General features: G+C 34.8%; 1 protein-coding gene across 6 annotated transcripts in view; it reads left to right on the top strand.

The window, feature by feature from the left end:
• Window positions 1–16,120, top strand: part of sh3bp2 (SH3-domain binding protein 2) — a 42,643-nt gene extending 26,523 nt beyond the window's left edge. For 4 of the 6 annotated variants that reach the window (XM_035956902.2, XM_055019420.1, XM_023289452.3 and 1 more), the window contains 12 exons: window positions 4,904–5,043; window positions 5,138–5,240; window positions 6,647–6,764; window positions 7,393–7,460; window positions 8,295–8,380; window positions 8,475–8,552; window positions 8,686–9,394; window positions 11,133–11,256; window positions 11,968–12,023; window positions 12,263–12,338; window positions 13,601–13,660; window positions 14,400–16,120. In XM_035956902.2, coding sequence (XP_035812795.2) covers window positions 4,908–5,043; window positions 5,138–5,240; window positions 6,647–6,764; window positions 7,393–7,460; window positions 8,295–8,380; window positions 8,475–8,552; window positions 8,686–9,394; window positions 11,133–11,256; window positions 11,968–12,023; window positions 12,263–12,338; window positions 13,601–13,660; window positions 14,400–14,525 — 1,740 coding nt within the window. In that variant the 5' untranslated portion in view covers window positions 4,904–4,907 and the 3' untranslated portion in view covers window positions 14,526–16,120. Of the gene's footprint in view, window positions 1–2,446; window positions 3,313–4,903; window positions 5,044–5,137; window positions 5,241–6,646; window positions 6,765–7,392; window positions 7,461–8,294; window positions 8,381–8,474; window positions 8,553–8,685; window positions 9,395–11,132; window positions 11,257–11,967; window positions 12,024–12,262; window positions 12,339–13,600; window positions 13,661–14,399 lie in introns of those variants that run through there. The other 2 variants (XM_035956901.2, XM_023289451.3) reach the window with 2 other exon arrangements.
• The last annotated feature ends 1,271 nt before the right edge of the window (window positions 16,121–17,391 follow it).

Here is a 17,391-nt window from a genome sequence, read left to right as displayed (position 1 = left end):
GCTTCATTGTAAGGATTCTTTTACCATTATAATGCTGTTATAATAGAGTACAGATTCAAAATCTTGCATTTTTAAATAGATACATTAAGACATTTTCTTGTAATATTGCAAAACTAATAGCTAGAATTTTTCATAACATTAGAATTGCAATTCATTATCCACCTTTGTGTTGCATTTTAGACCAAAAAACAAACAAAAAAGTGCTATTTAACAGGTTTACTTATGTAGTGAAATATTAACTTTTTTTCTGCAAAAAAGAAAAATTCTGAATGTTCTTAAAGAAACGTTTTTCTTTAACATCCAAAAACCAAAAACATTCCAGAAAAATGTTGAAAATGTGGAAGTTTTCACTGTGAAGATATAATTTTTTCCCACATTTTCAAACTTTAAAACGGGTCAATTTAACCCGCAGGATGACACGAGGGTTAAAAGGTGTATAACATGTGGTATAATATATTTTTATCAATAAAAATCATCTTATTTGTCACAGATAAATAGATAAAAAGACGTTATTTCAGTTTCTCTGCTTCCTTTTTGTCTCATAAAAGCCCTTATATTAATTTTAATTCCTATTACAACATATTTTAGTGTCTTTTCCGCCCAGATTATGATATTTGAACAAGCATTTCTTGATTTTGTAGCTTCTTGTGATGCATTTAAGTCTTAATAATGCAAAATCTGAGGACTATAATACAATAGATGCTTTAAAAAGCTGCACATTTATTAACTTTTCTCAGTTTTATACCCTTAAAAGCTTCACTATTAAAAGACATATGAATCCATAATTCCTTTAAATCAATCCTGAATTGTGTGGAGTTTATCCCAGATTCCTGATCTTCCTCGTGGAAAAGCAGCTTCTAGTCGGTTTCCTGTGTAAAACATGAGCACAGTCTGAGTCTGCAGCCTCGGCTTCATGGTGTTGTTTCAGCTCTGACTCTTGGAGGAAATCCTGGACGATCAGCAGCTGTGACCTCAGTGACGCTCAGATGAGGTTTAGTTTATCGCTGCTCTGAGGTCACTTATCAGTAAACGCTTTAAAACGTCCTCAGAGATCAGCTGGAGGTCACAAACAGGCTCCAGTCTGAGGATTTATTGGGTTTTAAAGCAGGTTTTTGGTCTCCAGGTTTTATCTGCTTCTCACTCCCTCTTTTCTGTCCAAACTCCCAGATTCTCACTTTTTATTTCTGCTTGTTTTAGTTCCTCAACGCTGACATCATGTCAGACTTTCTGCCAACACAAAGTCAAAGTGAGAGTAAATGGTGGAAGTTTGGTGCTGATTTAACTTTGCAAAATTACGCTCCTGTGCAGCTACACTGAAGAAAAGAAATTCTGTCTTGTTTAGGGGTAAATGTGATTTGCCTTCTGTGACGTGATGGAAAGACACCCTGATTAATACCCCAAGAAAGTCCGAGTCAGGAGGCATCAGTGGGGGAGTAGGGCAAAAAGCAGTGACAGGACTTTTAATTAACAATAAAGTTTTGTCTTCTCTCATTATTACACTATTTTTACTGCATTTAAATTAATTTAAAATACCATTATTTTACAGATAAGTGTCATAATGTAAAAGAAAAATGATGTATAAGGATTGAAAAGTAGTTTTTAATTTCTAATTTGTTTTTAATTATTATGACAGAAAATAGATATATAAATGTGTGTTAACCCTAAAACCCAATAAATAATTACATTTAAATTTAAAAATAGTATTTTTTTATTTTACAATGTCTAATTGTTAAATTATGCCATTTTTAAAACTGTATTTTAATCAGCAAAAAAATAACATTTCAAAATATAAAATAAAAAATATGTATTGATTTTAAAGGTAAATAATTTTTTAACTATCATTTTTACAGATTTTCTCAATTTTTTTTTAAAGAGCAAATAATGTCTAGTAAAAACTAAAAACATTACAAAAAGCTGAAAACTACAAAATAACTTTTAATTTATGTGTTTACCTTAAAACAAACACTCCAAAGTTTAAATAATATCCACATATATTTTTTCAAATAATATGTGGCCATAAAATTTGACCTACTGTATTTAAATTAAATACTTTTTAAAAACAATCTTAACACTTTTTTTTACTGAGATATGCTTTACTTTAAAAGAGTATTTATCAGCAAAAAATCTAATATTTCAAAATGTAAGATATATATATATATATATATATATATATATATATATATATATATATATATATATATATATATATTGATTTTAAAGGAAATCCTTTTAAAAACTATTATTTTAACCATTTTTATCAGTTTTGTTAAATTATAGATTATATCTAGTAAAAATTACAACAAGAAAAAAAGTCTTAATTTACAAATCAAACACCTCAAAATTATAAAATAATATCCAGATTTTTTAAAAATAAAATTAAAGTGTTGTTGTATGTTTTCTGGCATATTCTTTTCTTTACATTATTACCTTTACTTCATATATTTGAGGGTAATAACTAGTAAAATGACAGAAACTATACATATAAATCGATAAATTTAAGTCTTAACTTGAAAGAAATGGAAATACACTCTGCAAATTGTATATTTACAAAACGTAATTCATTCTTATACAACTTTGGACCATAAAATTATTGTTTTTTGTTAAATTGCCTTGTACTTAACTTCCAGCTGCTCCTGTTTTAGTTGATTTATTTGTTTTTAAACTTTAAACTAGCTGCTAATTTTTAATATTTGGACATGAAACATCAGTTCTGTGTTGTTAAATTCCAACCTGTGAAGCTCATATGGCTCAAACAGACAGATGATCTTCCCTGCAGTCGTTTGTCTCAGATAAAAGGAGTAAATTGTGGCATGAAGTCCGACTAAACGCTTCATCTCTGAGGCGTTCACACACCCAGAGATGAAGCTGATAGACTGGAAGGTCCACATAAACACGTTAGAAGATGAAGAAGTTCTGCAGAAGTGTTTGTTTTTGCTACACATAGAGTTTTATGTAATGTTGAGAGCTTCCTGTCTGGACTAAATGTTCAATCATGGATCTGGGTTTGTTTATGTGCAAGAAGGAGGGAGATAGAAATCACCAGAGGCAGCCAGAGAGAGATGAGAGGGAATGAAAAGAGATGAGATTCAGCCAGAGGACAGAAAGTAGAGGAAACATGGACGTCCTGGCAGCTCGAGGCTCGCTGTGGAGCTCAGCGGTCGGCCTGCTGAGGGAGAACGCTGCCTTCCAGAGCTTCAGCAGGAGCTTCAGCAGGAGCTTCAGCAGGAGCTTCAGCAGGAGCTTCAGCAGGAGCCTCAGCAGGAGCTTCAGCAGGAGCTTCAGCAGGAGCTTCAGCAGGAGCTTCAGCAGGAGGTAGGAAAGGCTGGAAGATCTGCTGCTTTGACTTCTTCACATCAGGTTTGACTGATCAGCAGTTAAACCAGAGGAATCCTCCCTCAGCTGTTTCACTGTTAAATGTGACACATTAGATGCTTCAGTGATGCTTCATTTCTGGCTTCTCCTTCCAACAATTTCATCCTCATTTTCTTCAACGCTGAACATTCTGGAAAGTTTGTGTTTTAACAGACGAAGATCTCATCAAGTTCTGAGGCAGATTTCAAAGAATACAGTGGAATAAAGTCTCTCTCTTTTTTTTTTTTTTTTTTTTTTTACAACTGGCTGTGACCCAGTATCAGATCTTTGTTTTAAACAGTTTTTATCTTTTTTTTAAATTTTCTTTGTCTTGTTAAACTGTAAAGCAAAAATAAGCCAAAGCTATAAATGATTTATTCTTTTACCACTGTTGATCATTAAATTACAGCATTTAACATGTTTGTTAGTGTATTATTATCAGAAAAATACAATGTTTTAAAGTTTTTTTTTTTTAAAAATAGATGTGTATATATATATATATTTTAATGGTGAACAATTTAATTTCGGATTTCAAACATCTGTATTTTTATAATAGTCATTTCTTTCTTTAAACAACATTTGACTGTTAAATTACAGTTTTGATTGTAATTTTAAAAAAAAATATTACCTCAAAATATTTAGTGTTTTTAAAGAAAAAATGTATTTTAATAGATGATTTATGATTATTATTATTATTATTATTATTATTACCGTCATTTTACAGATTTTCAGATTTTTTTTAAAGTATCTGTCAATATCTAGTAAAATCACAGAAAAAAATCTATATGTTAACTGGAAACAAAAATGGGCCAAAACTATAAATAATGTCTTCTTCTACCATTGCTGATCATTAAATTACACATTTTTGATTTTTTAGCGTATTAAATCAGCAAAAATATAGAGTTTTAAATATTTTTGCCATTATTTGAAAGAAAAAGAGCATTTTTAATGGTCAACAATTTAAGTTTAGATTTCAAACGTCTGTATTTTTATAATGGTCATGTTTTCTTTAAACAACATTTGACTGTGAACTTACACAGTTTTGATGTCGTTTTAAATATTACCTCAAAATATTTTTGTTTTTTTTAAGAAAAAAGTATTTTAGTAGATGATTTACTGCTATTATTTTCTTTTATTTTACAGATTTTGTCAGTTTTGTCAAATTACAAATGTCAAGAAAAATCACAAAAAATAAAATCTTAATGTCTATATCAAAAATCAGTATTTTGACAAATAATAATATGTTTTTTTACAGCTTGTAACTGTAAAATGTTTTATTGTTATTTTACGGCGTTTTTTGGAGCTCATTGCAGTGAGAAAATGTCTCGTGATCTGTCATTGTGTATGTTTTTATTTCTGACCATTTCTGGTTGTCTGTCTGAGAGCTAAAGTGTCTCAGTTGATTTGAAAATGGGCTTTGATTCATTCTGGATCGTCCTGTTTGTCTTTAAAACTTTTTGGGGTCATGGTTAGAGTTTCTATGATCTTTCACCTCTACCCTCTTCTGTTTAGAGCATCTTCTCTGTCTAATCATCTCCGTCCTCTCCTGCAGAACCATGTCGTCTCCAGAGATGTGCTGGCCGGTGCCGATGCGAGCCATCGGGGCTCAGAACCTCCTCACCATGCCGGGAGGAGTTTCCACCGCAGGATACCTGCACAAGAAGGGAGGCAGCCAGTTCAGCCTCATGAAATGTGAGTCCAGAGTGAAAGGAAAAGCGCTTCTCCACCTCTGTTGACACCTTCCTCAGCTTATAAACACGCTAAACATTTAATGTGTGCGTTCCAGGGCCTCTGAGGTACATCATCATCCATAAAGGCTGTGTTTACTACTTTAAGAGCAGTACCTCTCCAGCACCACAGGGGGCGTTCTCTCTCAACGGCTACAACAGGTGGGTGGAAATCCTGCAGCTTCACTCAGTCATGCTGTCTTTTAGCATAATCCTGATCATCTACATGAGCACTTATTAGACATTTTGCTGGTTTAATACATAATAAATCAAGAGTTTCAGGCTTTTTTCTCACAGCTTGATTGAGATCCAGTGAATTTAGCTTTTATTGTCCCGTCCAGCAACTTTCTGGGTTCCTTCCTTCTGAACCACAGAAACCCAGACATATAATTTACATACTCAGCTCTGATTGGATGATTTTATTCTCACACTGCTTCTCTTCTGAACACAATAAAGTTGCTCATTTCCAAGATGAAGTCTTTTCTTGTTCAGATTTCTGTATTCAGGGTGCAGAACGTTGTTAAACTATAATGTAGAGAGTTTGGAGGCAGATTTGTGTCAATATAGTCAAATTAAACTTAGTTTTGTTTGACATTTTGGAAGTTTAGTTTGATTTTAATGATGCAAATAGGCTTCCATATACTTTTACATGAGAAAACTGCTATTTCTTGGCCAATTTGGGAAGAGCGGTGCCACAGTTTGTGCTGTTATTTTACAGATTTCCCCTGTTTTATTGAATTAAAGACTATATTTAGTAAAATCACAGAAATGTTAACCCGAAAAAACAGACCTGTAAATGATGTCTACATCAAAAATCTGTACTTTTCCAAATGGTAATTCATTTTTTAGGACATTTGGCCATAAAATTATGTTTTAATCATTGTTTAAATCCACCAAAATGCCATTATTTTACAAGTATTTGCCATTATTTGAAAGAAAACTTCTGCTTATTAAGGACTGAAAATGATAATGGATAATTTTTTAAACAATAATTTTACAGATTTTTCTAGTTTTGTTAAATTACAGATAATATCTAGTAAAATGTTGACTTTTAAGAAGACAAGAACTACAGCAACAACTGACCAAAGCATAATGACATTAAAAATATGTAGTTTTATTTTAGTAATTGGTTCTTTTAACAAGTGTTTATATATTTACATATTTATATAAGTGTTTCACTGTACTTAAATTGAATTACTTAATCAAATTACTGTACAGATTTGCTGTTGTTTTCCCACTTATTACAGTTTCTGAATGTATTCTGTCCTTTTTTTTTTTTAAAACAGATTTTTTTTGTTGTTGTTGTTTTTACTGTGTACCTGTGACTAATCAATAATTGGGCCATGCAGTGTAATATCTAAACTAAAAGAAATACTGAAAACAAACACTTTTCATACTGTTATCTCTTCATTTTTGAAGATTCTGCTGTAATTATGTCAACTATAGCTTCCTGAACAGATGTGTCTATTCACTGATTATTCTTTGACCATTAGATTTAAATAATTAGCTGATTTGATAATTAACAGAACTGATGTGTGAATTTGTTTTGGATTGTTCTTCTTCCACAGAGTGATGAGAGCAGCAGAAGAAACGACATCCAGCAACGTTTTTCCTTTTAAAATCGTCCATTTCAGTAAAAAACATAGAACGTGGTTCTTCTCAGCTGCCAGCGAAGAAGAAAGGAGGGTGAGAACAAAACTACTAGAAATATACACCAAAATTAAGTTGCCTAGAGCTTAAATGTGATTTTACCACAATTTTCAGCCTCCAAAAAGTCTTAAATATAATCAAAATATATCAAAGTTGTTTAATATTCTTATTTAATTTTGTTCAGTGCTGTTTCTTGTATAGAATTTGCTTATTTTATTCAATAAAATTAGGTTTGTAACTGTAATCAGGACCAGTTGTGTTTGAACAAAAGTCCTTTTATCTGCAAAAAATCTTGCTAATATAATCTATATTAGTAAATATGCTAATATTTGGGTAATTCCCTTATTTATTGTCTCTTGGAGTCATATTAGAAGATCAATATCAGCTGTTTATGATGTTCACATCTGAGTGTAAAGTGTGTTTTGTCAGAGTTAGATAAATTCTGATAAATTTTTAAAGTTTGGGTTGAAAAAAACTTTTAAAATAGTGGGAGACCGTTGATGCAGCTAAGCTAGAATTTTCATTCAACACACACATGGAAAATGAGCAAATTTACAAAAATATGTAATATTTTTCTGTATATAGATTTTAAAAATGAATGTTTGTAAGTGTTCTCTTTTTGTCAACATTTCAATCTCACAGAAACACTCGTTCTATTTTGCAGAAATGGATGCGATACCTGCGAAGAGAGATTGATCACTATAACGACAGAAAAGATTCACAGATTCCAAGGTAACCTCAACAAATTACATCATATTTTACCACATAATGTGTTTAAAATATTAATTTTAGTTGCCACCCAGAGCACAATTAACTGGAATCATAAATGCAATGGGATAATGTGTGTATATGCATGTAGAGAAACTCATTTTCTGCCATGAAACACTGTATTAAACTCTCTGGCAGGCAGACCTTTAACAGTTGAGTAAGAATCCAGAAAACTAATTATTATAGGTTATAACGGCCTGGTGCAACTATTCCCAGCAGACTTTAAGGTTAATGTTTTCCCTGGTAGAAGCTACATCTACAGGCTAATTTATAATTCATGTAGATAATTAAAATGCCCTCTTGTTCTTGATTAGTAATCCACTAGCCTGAAGTGTTGTTTTATTCAGACCACATAGTGTTGGTAGTGCAGCTCATTTCATCGCTAATCATAATAGTCAGTGTCTTGAGCCTTATTTAATGTGAAACTTAATTTATTTAAATGACAAAAACAGTGTCTGTCCCTCGCGGTGACTAAACTGATTCTATTTGAAGTTGAATTGGACAAAGGATCAAGCTTGTTGTAGTGTGACAAACACTGTGATTTTTCTGCAGGTCTGGAGAGCTGCTGCTGTAGTGGCTTAACGTTTTCAGATTACACACATTAACTACTGACATCATTTCAATTTAATTCTCTTCAATTTCTGCTGTTCAAAAATATTCTGACGTTCTATAAACAGAAATACTTTGACATAAATTTAGATTTTTCTAGCTTGCTGGATGTTGCATAAACAAAGAAAGTTGCCCGAAGAAAAAAATGTTTCCATTGCATTTATTAATAACATTTTCTTTCCACCATAGTGACTCAGATTCAGATGCAGACAGTTTCTACGGCACCATTGAGAGGCCCATGGATATTAAACATCCTGTCGACACCACCGACGATGGTGAGACTATGATGATGAATACATATGCATAAAACAAGTTAGATATTTGATTTGTGTCTTATTAAACTGATGAATCTTTTCTTTCTGTGTGAAGATTATGTTGAGGAAGATGAGGATGAAGACGAGGAGGACTATCTGAAGCCGGACGGTGACTGTTCGCCAACATCTACAGGTGAGGCCACATGCAGCACATTTTCACCTTGAAAATCTGTACAAACTGGAAAAAAGATTGCAAGCAACATGCAGAGAAGCAAGAATCTTGTCCTTTAACAAGAAATCATTTTACATTTTCTTTACCTGTTCAGGTCGACCCGCAGGACCGCCTCCTTCCTATCCTCCTCCCCCAGTGCCGACAGCATCCCGCCAAGACTCCAGTCCGGGACCTTTCCACAAAGGTCTTCCTCCTCCCATCCCACAACACAGAATCCCCACCAGCCCACTTCCGAAGAAACCTCCGCCTTCCATCCCACCTCCTTCCGTACCAAAAGACTTCAGCAGAGGCCTTCCACCTCCTCTGCCTTTTGCCCCCCATCTACAAAAGCCGTCTTCTACCAGTCCTCCGCCACCTCCTCTCCCCAACCAGAGGAAGCCTCTGCAGACCAGGGCGACCTCCGTGGGGGGGATCGGAAATGACAAGAGTAGCTGGAGGGCTCTACCGCCGGTGTCCATTCAGTCACCGGCCACTCTGCCCATCTGTGACCACTTAGAGACCAGGATGGCGCTAAATGGTCCGGTTCATCTCTCCCTTAATGCCGGAGGAAGCCAGTCGCTGGCAAACAACCACCTCCGCAGCAAGCCGAGTTTACCGCCTGCGCGATCCACAAGCCCGGTAGGGTCCACGCTGTCCCTCAACCACACACCGTCCAGTCATCCCTCGCCATCTGGCCACCCTCCACTCTCTCCACTGCTTAAAGCTGGACTGCACAATAAGCTGGTGATACACAAACCACCTCCACCGACAGCCAAACCGCCGGTGCCTGGAGCCAAGTCCAAGCCGTCAGGAACACCACTTCAGTAAGCTCGAGTCAGACACGACAACATCCACACTGACAAAGATCCATAGTGGTCCTCCTGCTTGCCTTTTTATCCCGAGAGTGAAATTCAGATTTATTCGTGTGTTCTGTACAGAGGTGTGTTTAGCCTAGCTTAGCACAAAGACTGGAAGTGGACAGGAACTGCAGTCGTGGCTCCAAGCAGACTTTACAGCAGTTGTTGAGGAAATTTTGGTTAACGGAAGTTGCTGGTTGTGGGGGGAAAAACAATCTGTATTTTGTCTCTTGGTTACCTAAATCAGCATCACTCTACCCACGAGCCTTATTAGGGACGGTTCATGGTTTTCTTATGACTGATGCCGATTTTAAAAGATGACAACGGATGTGTACACAGTTCTATTCAGATTGCAATAGGTATGCATAGTTGTGCCACACTAGTGGTTGCATTGCTCCTCATATCTAATACAGATAAACACACAGGGCTATCATGGATGTTTCTGAAAGGCTGTGACTTTGCTCGTTTTACAAGATGTAGTAGTTAGTCACAGAGTTGTGTGTTGAGATTATTCCTAAGGTGTGCTGAGCACCATAGCAAAGGACTTCTTAAGAAGTTAGAACTTCCTGCTAAGTTTGTGCTTTGCCCTGTTGGTAGGAAGCATGTCTGAGCTACACACAGATTCTCCTCTAAACAAGCATTTGGTTTTCTGGTGCGCTTGCAGTGCAAACAGTCCATGCGATTACAAATTGTGGGCTTCACATGGATGTTTGGATAGAAGTTTTTGGGTACCCTTATGGACTTGGGTGGATGATGAAATTTACATTACCCATACTCTAGCTGCGACCATTACTAGCGACATTTCATGGGTTTCTCATGACTCATGTCGACTTTGAAAGCAGACATAGAAAAGCATACAGGATGTTTCTGAAAAGGCTGTGAAATGCGCTCTTTGGAGGATATAGTAGTTAGTTACAGAATGAACTGTAACACCATGTTGGTAATTATTCCTAAGTAGATGTAGCGCGGGACTTCTGGAGAATTTAGAACTTTCTGGATTTGGTCTTTGTTCATGGAAACTGTCGAAATCAAAGCATCTCTAAAGTCCAGAAGCAAGTATTTTAACTACAGCTCTTCCAATGTTTAATTTTAAAGGTGTGGATGATGGAAAATCTCCTCGTACAGCTTCTCCTCCAAACAGCCATTTGTTTTGCAGCAGTAAACATGTCGCAAATTTTGGGTTTCACATGGACGTCCACATAGGGATCCATGGGTATTCTTACAGACTTAGGTAGCTGAATTTATGCCATACACCCTAGACAAGGATAATTTGGCCTTTAGCATAAATATCTTAAAAAAAAAAAAAAAAATATTGAAAAACTAGTATTTGCAGCATATTAAACCATTGTTAACTGGTTTGGGTGAGTTTAAAGTTGTTAAAATGCGGGGTTCCTTCAAAACACACGGTTTTTCACAGGTAATCTGTTCTCCTATCGTCAAAACACGGTTTTATGCTGTTGATGTAGCACTTTTCTCCAACTGTCCGACCAATGAGAATTTACCTGTATCAGAGCATATCAACCAACCAATCAGCCAGTTGACCTGAAGGCTTCAGATCTAGAAAACATCCACTTTTCACCAACTCTAAAGTTTTCTTACTGTTGATTGAACAAACTAAACTGCAAAACAGCACAAACATACACAGCATGAAAAAGATTCCCGGAAATGGCTGAAACCGCCTCACTAAGATGTGTTTTCTCGCCAGAAGAGCATCTCCAGACGGACAGAGTTTCCGCTCGCTGGGAGACGAGACGCCTGCAGAGTTCAGGAGGAAAAAAGACACCATCAAACCCGGCGGAGGAGACAATTCTGACGAAGACTACGAGAACGTAAGAGAAACTGAAATTATGTCAGCTGATAATAACGTTCAGTGCAGGCGCCTGAGTCACAGCGTTTAGAGATGTAGCTTCAGATAAAGAAAACCAATTATCATTATCTAGACTGAGCACAGTGAACTCCTGCTTGGTTTCAGTAGGACTATATTTGGATTGTTTAGTCACTGTGTATCAGCTGTTATGAACATTAGTCATTTGTTTCAGATAAGACAAACAAACCTCCTGTTACGAAGCACTTACAGTAGACTGTAAGTCATCAGATAGTTTGTATGAAACATAACTATTTAGTGAACCATATAAAGTGACAACAGCATCCATCACTTATAGCAAAGTTCCCATTTTACAGAACCACCTCCATTTCATTTACTGTGTTTGGTGCACATCTGAGTTATTTGAGCTGAAATAAAGATTAACAAGATTTAGATTTGGGTTGTAAATCATCTTTATGGGACATTAATTCAAAATGTAAAATTTTAGCTCTACTTTTAAATCCAAAGCAAACATGTTTGTAACTTCAACTTCAGTGTCTTTCTATGACAATTTTCAGTTTGTTAACCAAAAAGAAATCTGATACGTATTAACAAACATGGACTTCTCAAGCTGTTTTTATCTCCTTTAATACTGTAATAATTTTACTACTATTTCTGCATCATGTTTGAACTAATACCCAATAAACTTATCGTTTACCTTTGTTTCCATCTGCAGGTTCAGCTTCCAGACTCGGTGTTCATCGACTCAACTGAAACCAGCGTCGTAGAAAAGTAAGGAAACACGGATTTTATTGCCATTATCTTTATAATATATCTATGGAAGCTGACATGTCCCTTCATTAAGCCTCTCTGTGCTGCTTTGTGGAGTTTTTCTGCCCTCTAGTGGCAAAAATCTGCCTTCCCTTTCTGCTGTATTTCATGTTTTATTAACACCACTTTAAATGTAGATTTAACACATGTATTCTTGATTATTTCATGAAAATCTTTTAAAATGGCGTCTCTCCCTGCAGGTTATTCAGAGAAAGCTCTGCTTCTCCACAGGACGGACTCTACGGCATCAGGAACTCTGGAACCAAAACGGCAAAGGTAAAAAAAATAAAGATAAGCTGTCATTTTACAACCATTTTCCTGTCTTGTACTGTGATCATTTGTGTGGCTAATACAGCTGTAATTCAATTCTGGTCTTATTGAGGAAATTCAAAGCACCAGTTTCTGAAACTGAAAACTACATAGTGATAATAATTAACATTCATACGTTTACTGGTCATCTTTAGCCATGCTGGACTTCAATATGTACTGAAATAGTCCAAATTAGCTTTTGTACATTCAAGAGACAAGAAACTTGTATTTTTTTCCTTATCTACAGCTACGATCAAATCAGTCTCTTCACTTTGATTTGTCCTGTAATCTGGTTCATACTCAAATAATTGTATGAATATTAAACAAATAAAGCAAGTCCACTCTAAGCCATTTGGTTTAGTTTTTTGTTGTTTGTTTTAGGGGTTCACAGTCTCATGGCTTTGTCATGAAAAGTTAAAATAGATCTTCCAAATTTACCTGCAACATTGATTAAATCCACTGTTCTGTTTATTCTAAAGCCAAAACGCCCTGTATAACTTCTTCACAGTTACATTTTATTACATTTTTTACTGCGCACTATAGCATTTAACGGCAATATGGAACAAGAAAATGTTGGTTAAAAAGCTTTAAATGCAGATTAGCTAGACAACATTAAAAGTGAGGAAAGCAGTGATTGTTTTAACGGACTATTTAAGTCTTTACAGTTCGTAAAACAAATCTTCTAATGTCAATTTCTTGTTTTGTAGGAGATATTTTTGTGCTAGCATTAAATGGAAACGCTAAATCAATGAGATCTTGCCACGAATTGTTTGTAGTGACAGAATTATATCTAATTCTGTCATTCCTCTCAGCTTTTAGGTGGTTCACAGTGAGTTTTAGCTCATTATTTAGCCGTCCAGCCCATCACTTTATCCACTTTCCTTATTCTCATAGCCACAGCAGCCAGCTGTAGCTCTAAAATATGACTCTACACTACTTGCAGTTAAAGAGACAAAAACAGAGCTAAAAGAGACTCTTATTAAGTACTTCAATGTAAGGGTGGGGATCAGATTTTCTTAATTGTTTCATCATGAACCCCACAAAACTCCCAATTGATCCACTTTAACCTCGTGTTGCTTTCCATCTTATCCTGGTCTCAGGTCTTAGTTAATCCCTCCAAGACTTTATAGTACATGTTTGGCACATGTTTCTATCTTGCATCCTAATGTTTTCAGTTCCCGATGCTGATTTATTTACATTTAAGTTAAAGAATTTTGTTGTTTTTTCAGGTGCTGGTGGTTTGGGACGTCAGTATCAGCAAAGCCAGGAACTACAGACTGTTTGAAGAGGTAACAGCTCTCTGCTGCATTTACAACTACATGTACAACTACATGTACACAACCATTCAACCATTCAAAAGGTCATGCAGACAATTTCATGTTTTCCATGAAAACTCCCACTTTTATCCATGTGCTAACATAACTGCACAAGTGTTTTCTAATCATCAATGAGCCTTTCAACACCATTAGCTAACACAATGTAGCATTAGAACACAGGAGTGATGGTTGCTGGAAATGTTCCTCTGTACCCCTATGGAGATATTCCATTAAAAACCAGCTGTTTCCAGCTACAATAGTCATTTACCACATTAACAATGTCTACACTGGATTTATCATTCATTTAATGCTGTCTTCATCTTTGAAAAATAAGGACATTTCTAAGTGAACCCAAACTTTTGAACTTTGGGCAAATTTGGATCAATTTTATGCCACTTAGGATAGTTTTCAACTCGTTTTATACAGATTTTGAATAATTTCTGACACATTTCGAGTTATTTTGGGTAAATTTGGGCAATTTTGACCAATTTTATGTTGCTCTGGACAGTTTTTACTTGTTTTTTTTGCAGCTTTGGAACAAGTTTTTGACACATTTCAAGTTATTTTGGGCAAATATGGGTCATTTCAAACCAACTTTATGTCACTTTGGACAGTTTTCAACTTGTTTTGTACAGATTTTGAATAATTTCAGAAACTAATCATTACCATCATCATAATAAAGTCTCCTGCTCTGTTTGGGTGTTTCTTGCAGGACGACTGCACATATCTGGAGAGCGACCTGACCTTCCCCAACCTGCCGGCTCTGATTGAACACTACTACAGCCATCCTCTTCCTCACCACGGCTCGCTGTGTCTGCAGAAGCCCTACGGAACCTGAGGCGCAACCAGAGCAGGAAAACCAGTAACTCTGCAGCTGGAATCCGTCTCTCCGTGGACGTATAAAAACTCACACCGGTTAACAAGCTGCGACAGGAGACATCTCACTGTTCAGTGGGAAGAAAACAGCATTTTAAACTTTTTCTGCAACATATTTAAGACAAACTAGACTCCTATCTTGATATATTAACTATTTTCTGTGTGCTGAAAACACAACATCTTTTAAATTATTAATAATAGACTGCAGTTGTGGCAGAAAACCTTTCAAAAAAAAAAAAAACCTCTAACATCTGGGTTCATCTACCATTTCTGCTGTTTTATGCAAACTGAAGATGTGGTCTATTCTGTCCACAGAGGGGCGCTGTGACACCAAAATGCCTGCTTTTACTTCAACAAAAATCTATATTTCCACTCTAGTAGGACCAGCTGTGCAACCTTTTAGTTACATTTTGATGGATTTCAAGCTATTTTGAACAAATATGGATGATTTTGGACCAATCTTGTGTCAGCCTGGACAATTTGACAACTTTGACAACTTGTTTTATACAGATTTTTAAAAATTTTGGACACATTTTGACTTATTTTAGGGCAAATTTGGACCAATTTTATGCCACTTTGGACAGTTTTTCAACTTGGTTTGTACAGATTTTGAATAATTTCTGGCATATTTCGAGTTATTTTGGGCAAATTTGGGCCATTTTGGACTAATTTTAGTCATTTTAGTCAAATTTTGAGTCATTTTTGGACAAATATTGAGTCATTCTGGGCAAGTTTTAAGCTTCTATGATAATTTTTATTAGTTGTAACACACATCATTGTACTATATGTACAACAGACATTATATCATTTTTAAATTCTATTTGTAAAAAGATATATTTAATGTTCTGCATTAATAATAGCAGTTTCATCAAGATGAATGGATTTTTATTTAATATATAAAAGTCTACGAGGGCTGGGCCAGAACTATGTGGACATAAATAATGATCATGGTGTCATAAATGTAACTTTTTTATGTCTTTAAATTATATCTAGTCCTAAAAACATGTAACAGCATTTATTGCAGCAGAACTTACTTAATAAGTACTTTTTTTTTCAGTTTTTCTTTATTTTCTCACCACGTACCAAAAAATAATTCCAGTATTTTTATAAAAATCTTTTTTCTGCTTTATTATCAGGCAACATGTGTTTTGTTTGTGTCCAAAAACTATAATTATGACTGATGCTTGCAAACTACACTAGAAAAATTCCTCTTTTTCAGGTTTCTAAAGTCAAAACTGTGGCATTTTTTTCTAATTTGGTGACACTGAAATTAGACAAACGTTCGCTCTACGGGGCTGCAAGTCTTTGAAAAGTGGAAAACATCTCATTTATTTACAGAAAATCAAAACAAACTATGACTGATGCCACATGTTTAACTGAAAAAAGTCCTTTACTTCTACAGATCCAGTTTGTGCAGCTCTGACTGTAATCCTGTAAAATGCTTTTCCATATTTATATGTAAATGTTGTACTTACTGTAAAAGACATGCTTGTACAAATGTAAATATATTATTTTCTACAGATTTATACGTTGAGAATACATAAAAGATTACTTCAAGCTCCGGTTGTTTCATCTCTTTTTAATTTCTATATTTAGAGTTAATTTCTACTTCTTTGATAAAGAAAAAGCTGCAGTTTTAAAGCATCATGACTCACAAAACAAGATAAATATGTGACTGTCTTTAATATTAAACTGGACTTTTGATTTGATTTATGTGTTTAATCATGTAGGGGAAAAGTCATTTTCAACTAATTTTGAGTAGTTTTGGACTAATTTTGATTGGTGTTAAACACCGTTTAACTTGTTTAGTGTAAATTTTGCAAAAGCTCTTGTGGCAAACATTTAGTCATGTGGACACTTTATAGCTAGTTGAGTAATATGAGGCAAATTTGGACAATTTTGGGCAAATTTTGAGTTCTTTCAGATAGTTTTTACTTGTTTTGTACAGATTTTGAAAATGTGAGTTTTTGGGGGCTACTTTTGACAAATTTGAGTCAATTTGGACAAATTTTCAGTCATTTTTGACAATTTTTAAGTGAGTCTAGACAGGTTTCAAATAATTCTGGACACTTTCTGAGTCATTTTAGAACAATTCTGAGTAATTTTGGACAGGTTTTGAGTTTGTTATGACAGATCTTGAGTCAGGGTGGATACTTTTTAGCTGGTTTTCTACAGTTTTTGAGAACATTTTGAAGGATTTCAAGTTATTCTGGACAAATTTGGGGCATTTTGGAAAGATTTTAACTTGTGTTGTCCAATTTTTAGTCATTTTGGACACGTTTTGATTTTTTTCTGATGTGCTAAGTCATGGTGCATCATTTTAACTGGTTTTCTACAGATTTTGAGTAATTTTTGGCTACATTTCACATTATTTTAGACCATTTTTAACTTATTTTGTACAGATTTGGAATAAGTTTTTGACAATTTTCAAGTTATTTAAGACAAATTTGGGAGAGTTTGGACCAATTGTGTGTCACTTTGGGCAGTTTTTAATTTGTTTTGTACAGGTTTTGAATACTTTTAAACAGTTTTTCAGGTATTTTGTGCAAATTTGGGGCATCTTGGACAAATTTCAGTCATTTTAGACAAATTTTGAGTTATTTTGTTCAATTTTTAAGTCAGTTTGTACAATTTTCAAGTCATTTTCAGCTCATTTTAGTCCTTTTAGACAAATTTTGATTCGTTTTGCACAGTGTTAGGTCATGGAAGATACCTTTCCAGCTGGTTTTCAACAGATGTTGAGAATTTTGGTTGTATTAAGTTATTTTTGGACTAATCTGGGCCATTTTAGACAAAAATTAAGTCATTTTTCACAATTTTTAACTTGT

The sequence above is a fragment of the Amphiprion ocellaris genome, chromosome 17, assembly GCF_022539595.1.
Source record: "Amphiprion ocellaris isolate individual 3 ecotype Okinawa chromosome 17, ASM2253959v1, whole genome shotgun sequence".
In the NCBI taxonomy this organism is placed as follows: Eukaryota; Metazoa; Chordata; class Actinopteri; family Pomacentridae; genus Amphiprion; species Amphiprion ocellaris.
This window is presented reverse-complemented; position numbering and strand designations above follow the sequence as displayed.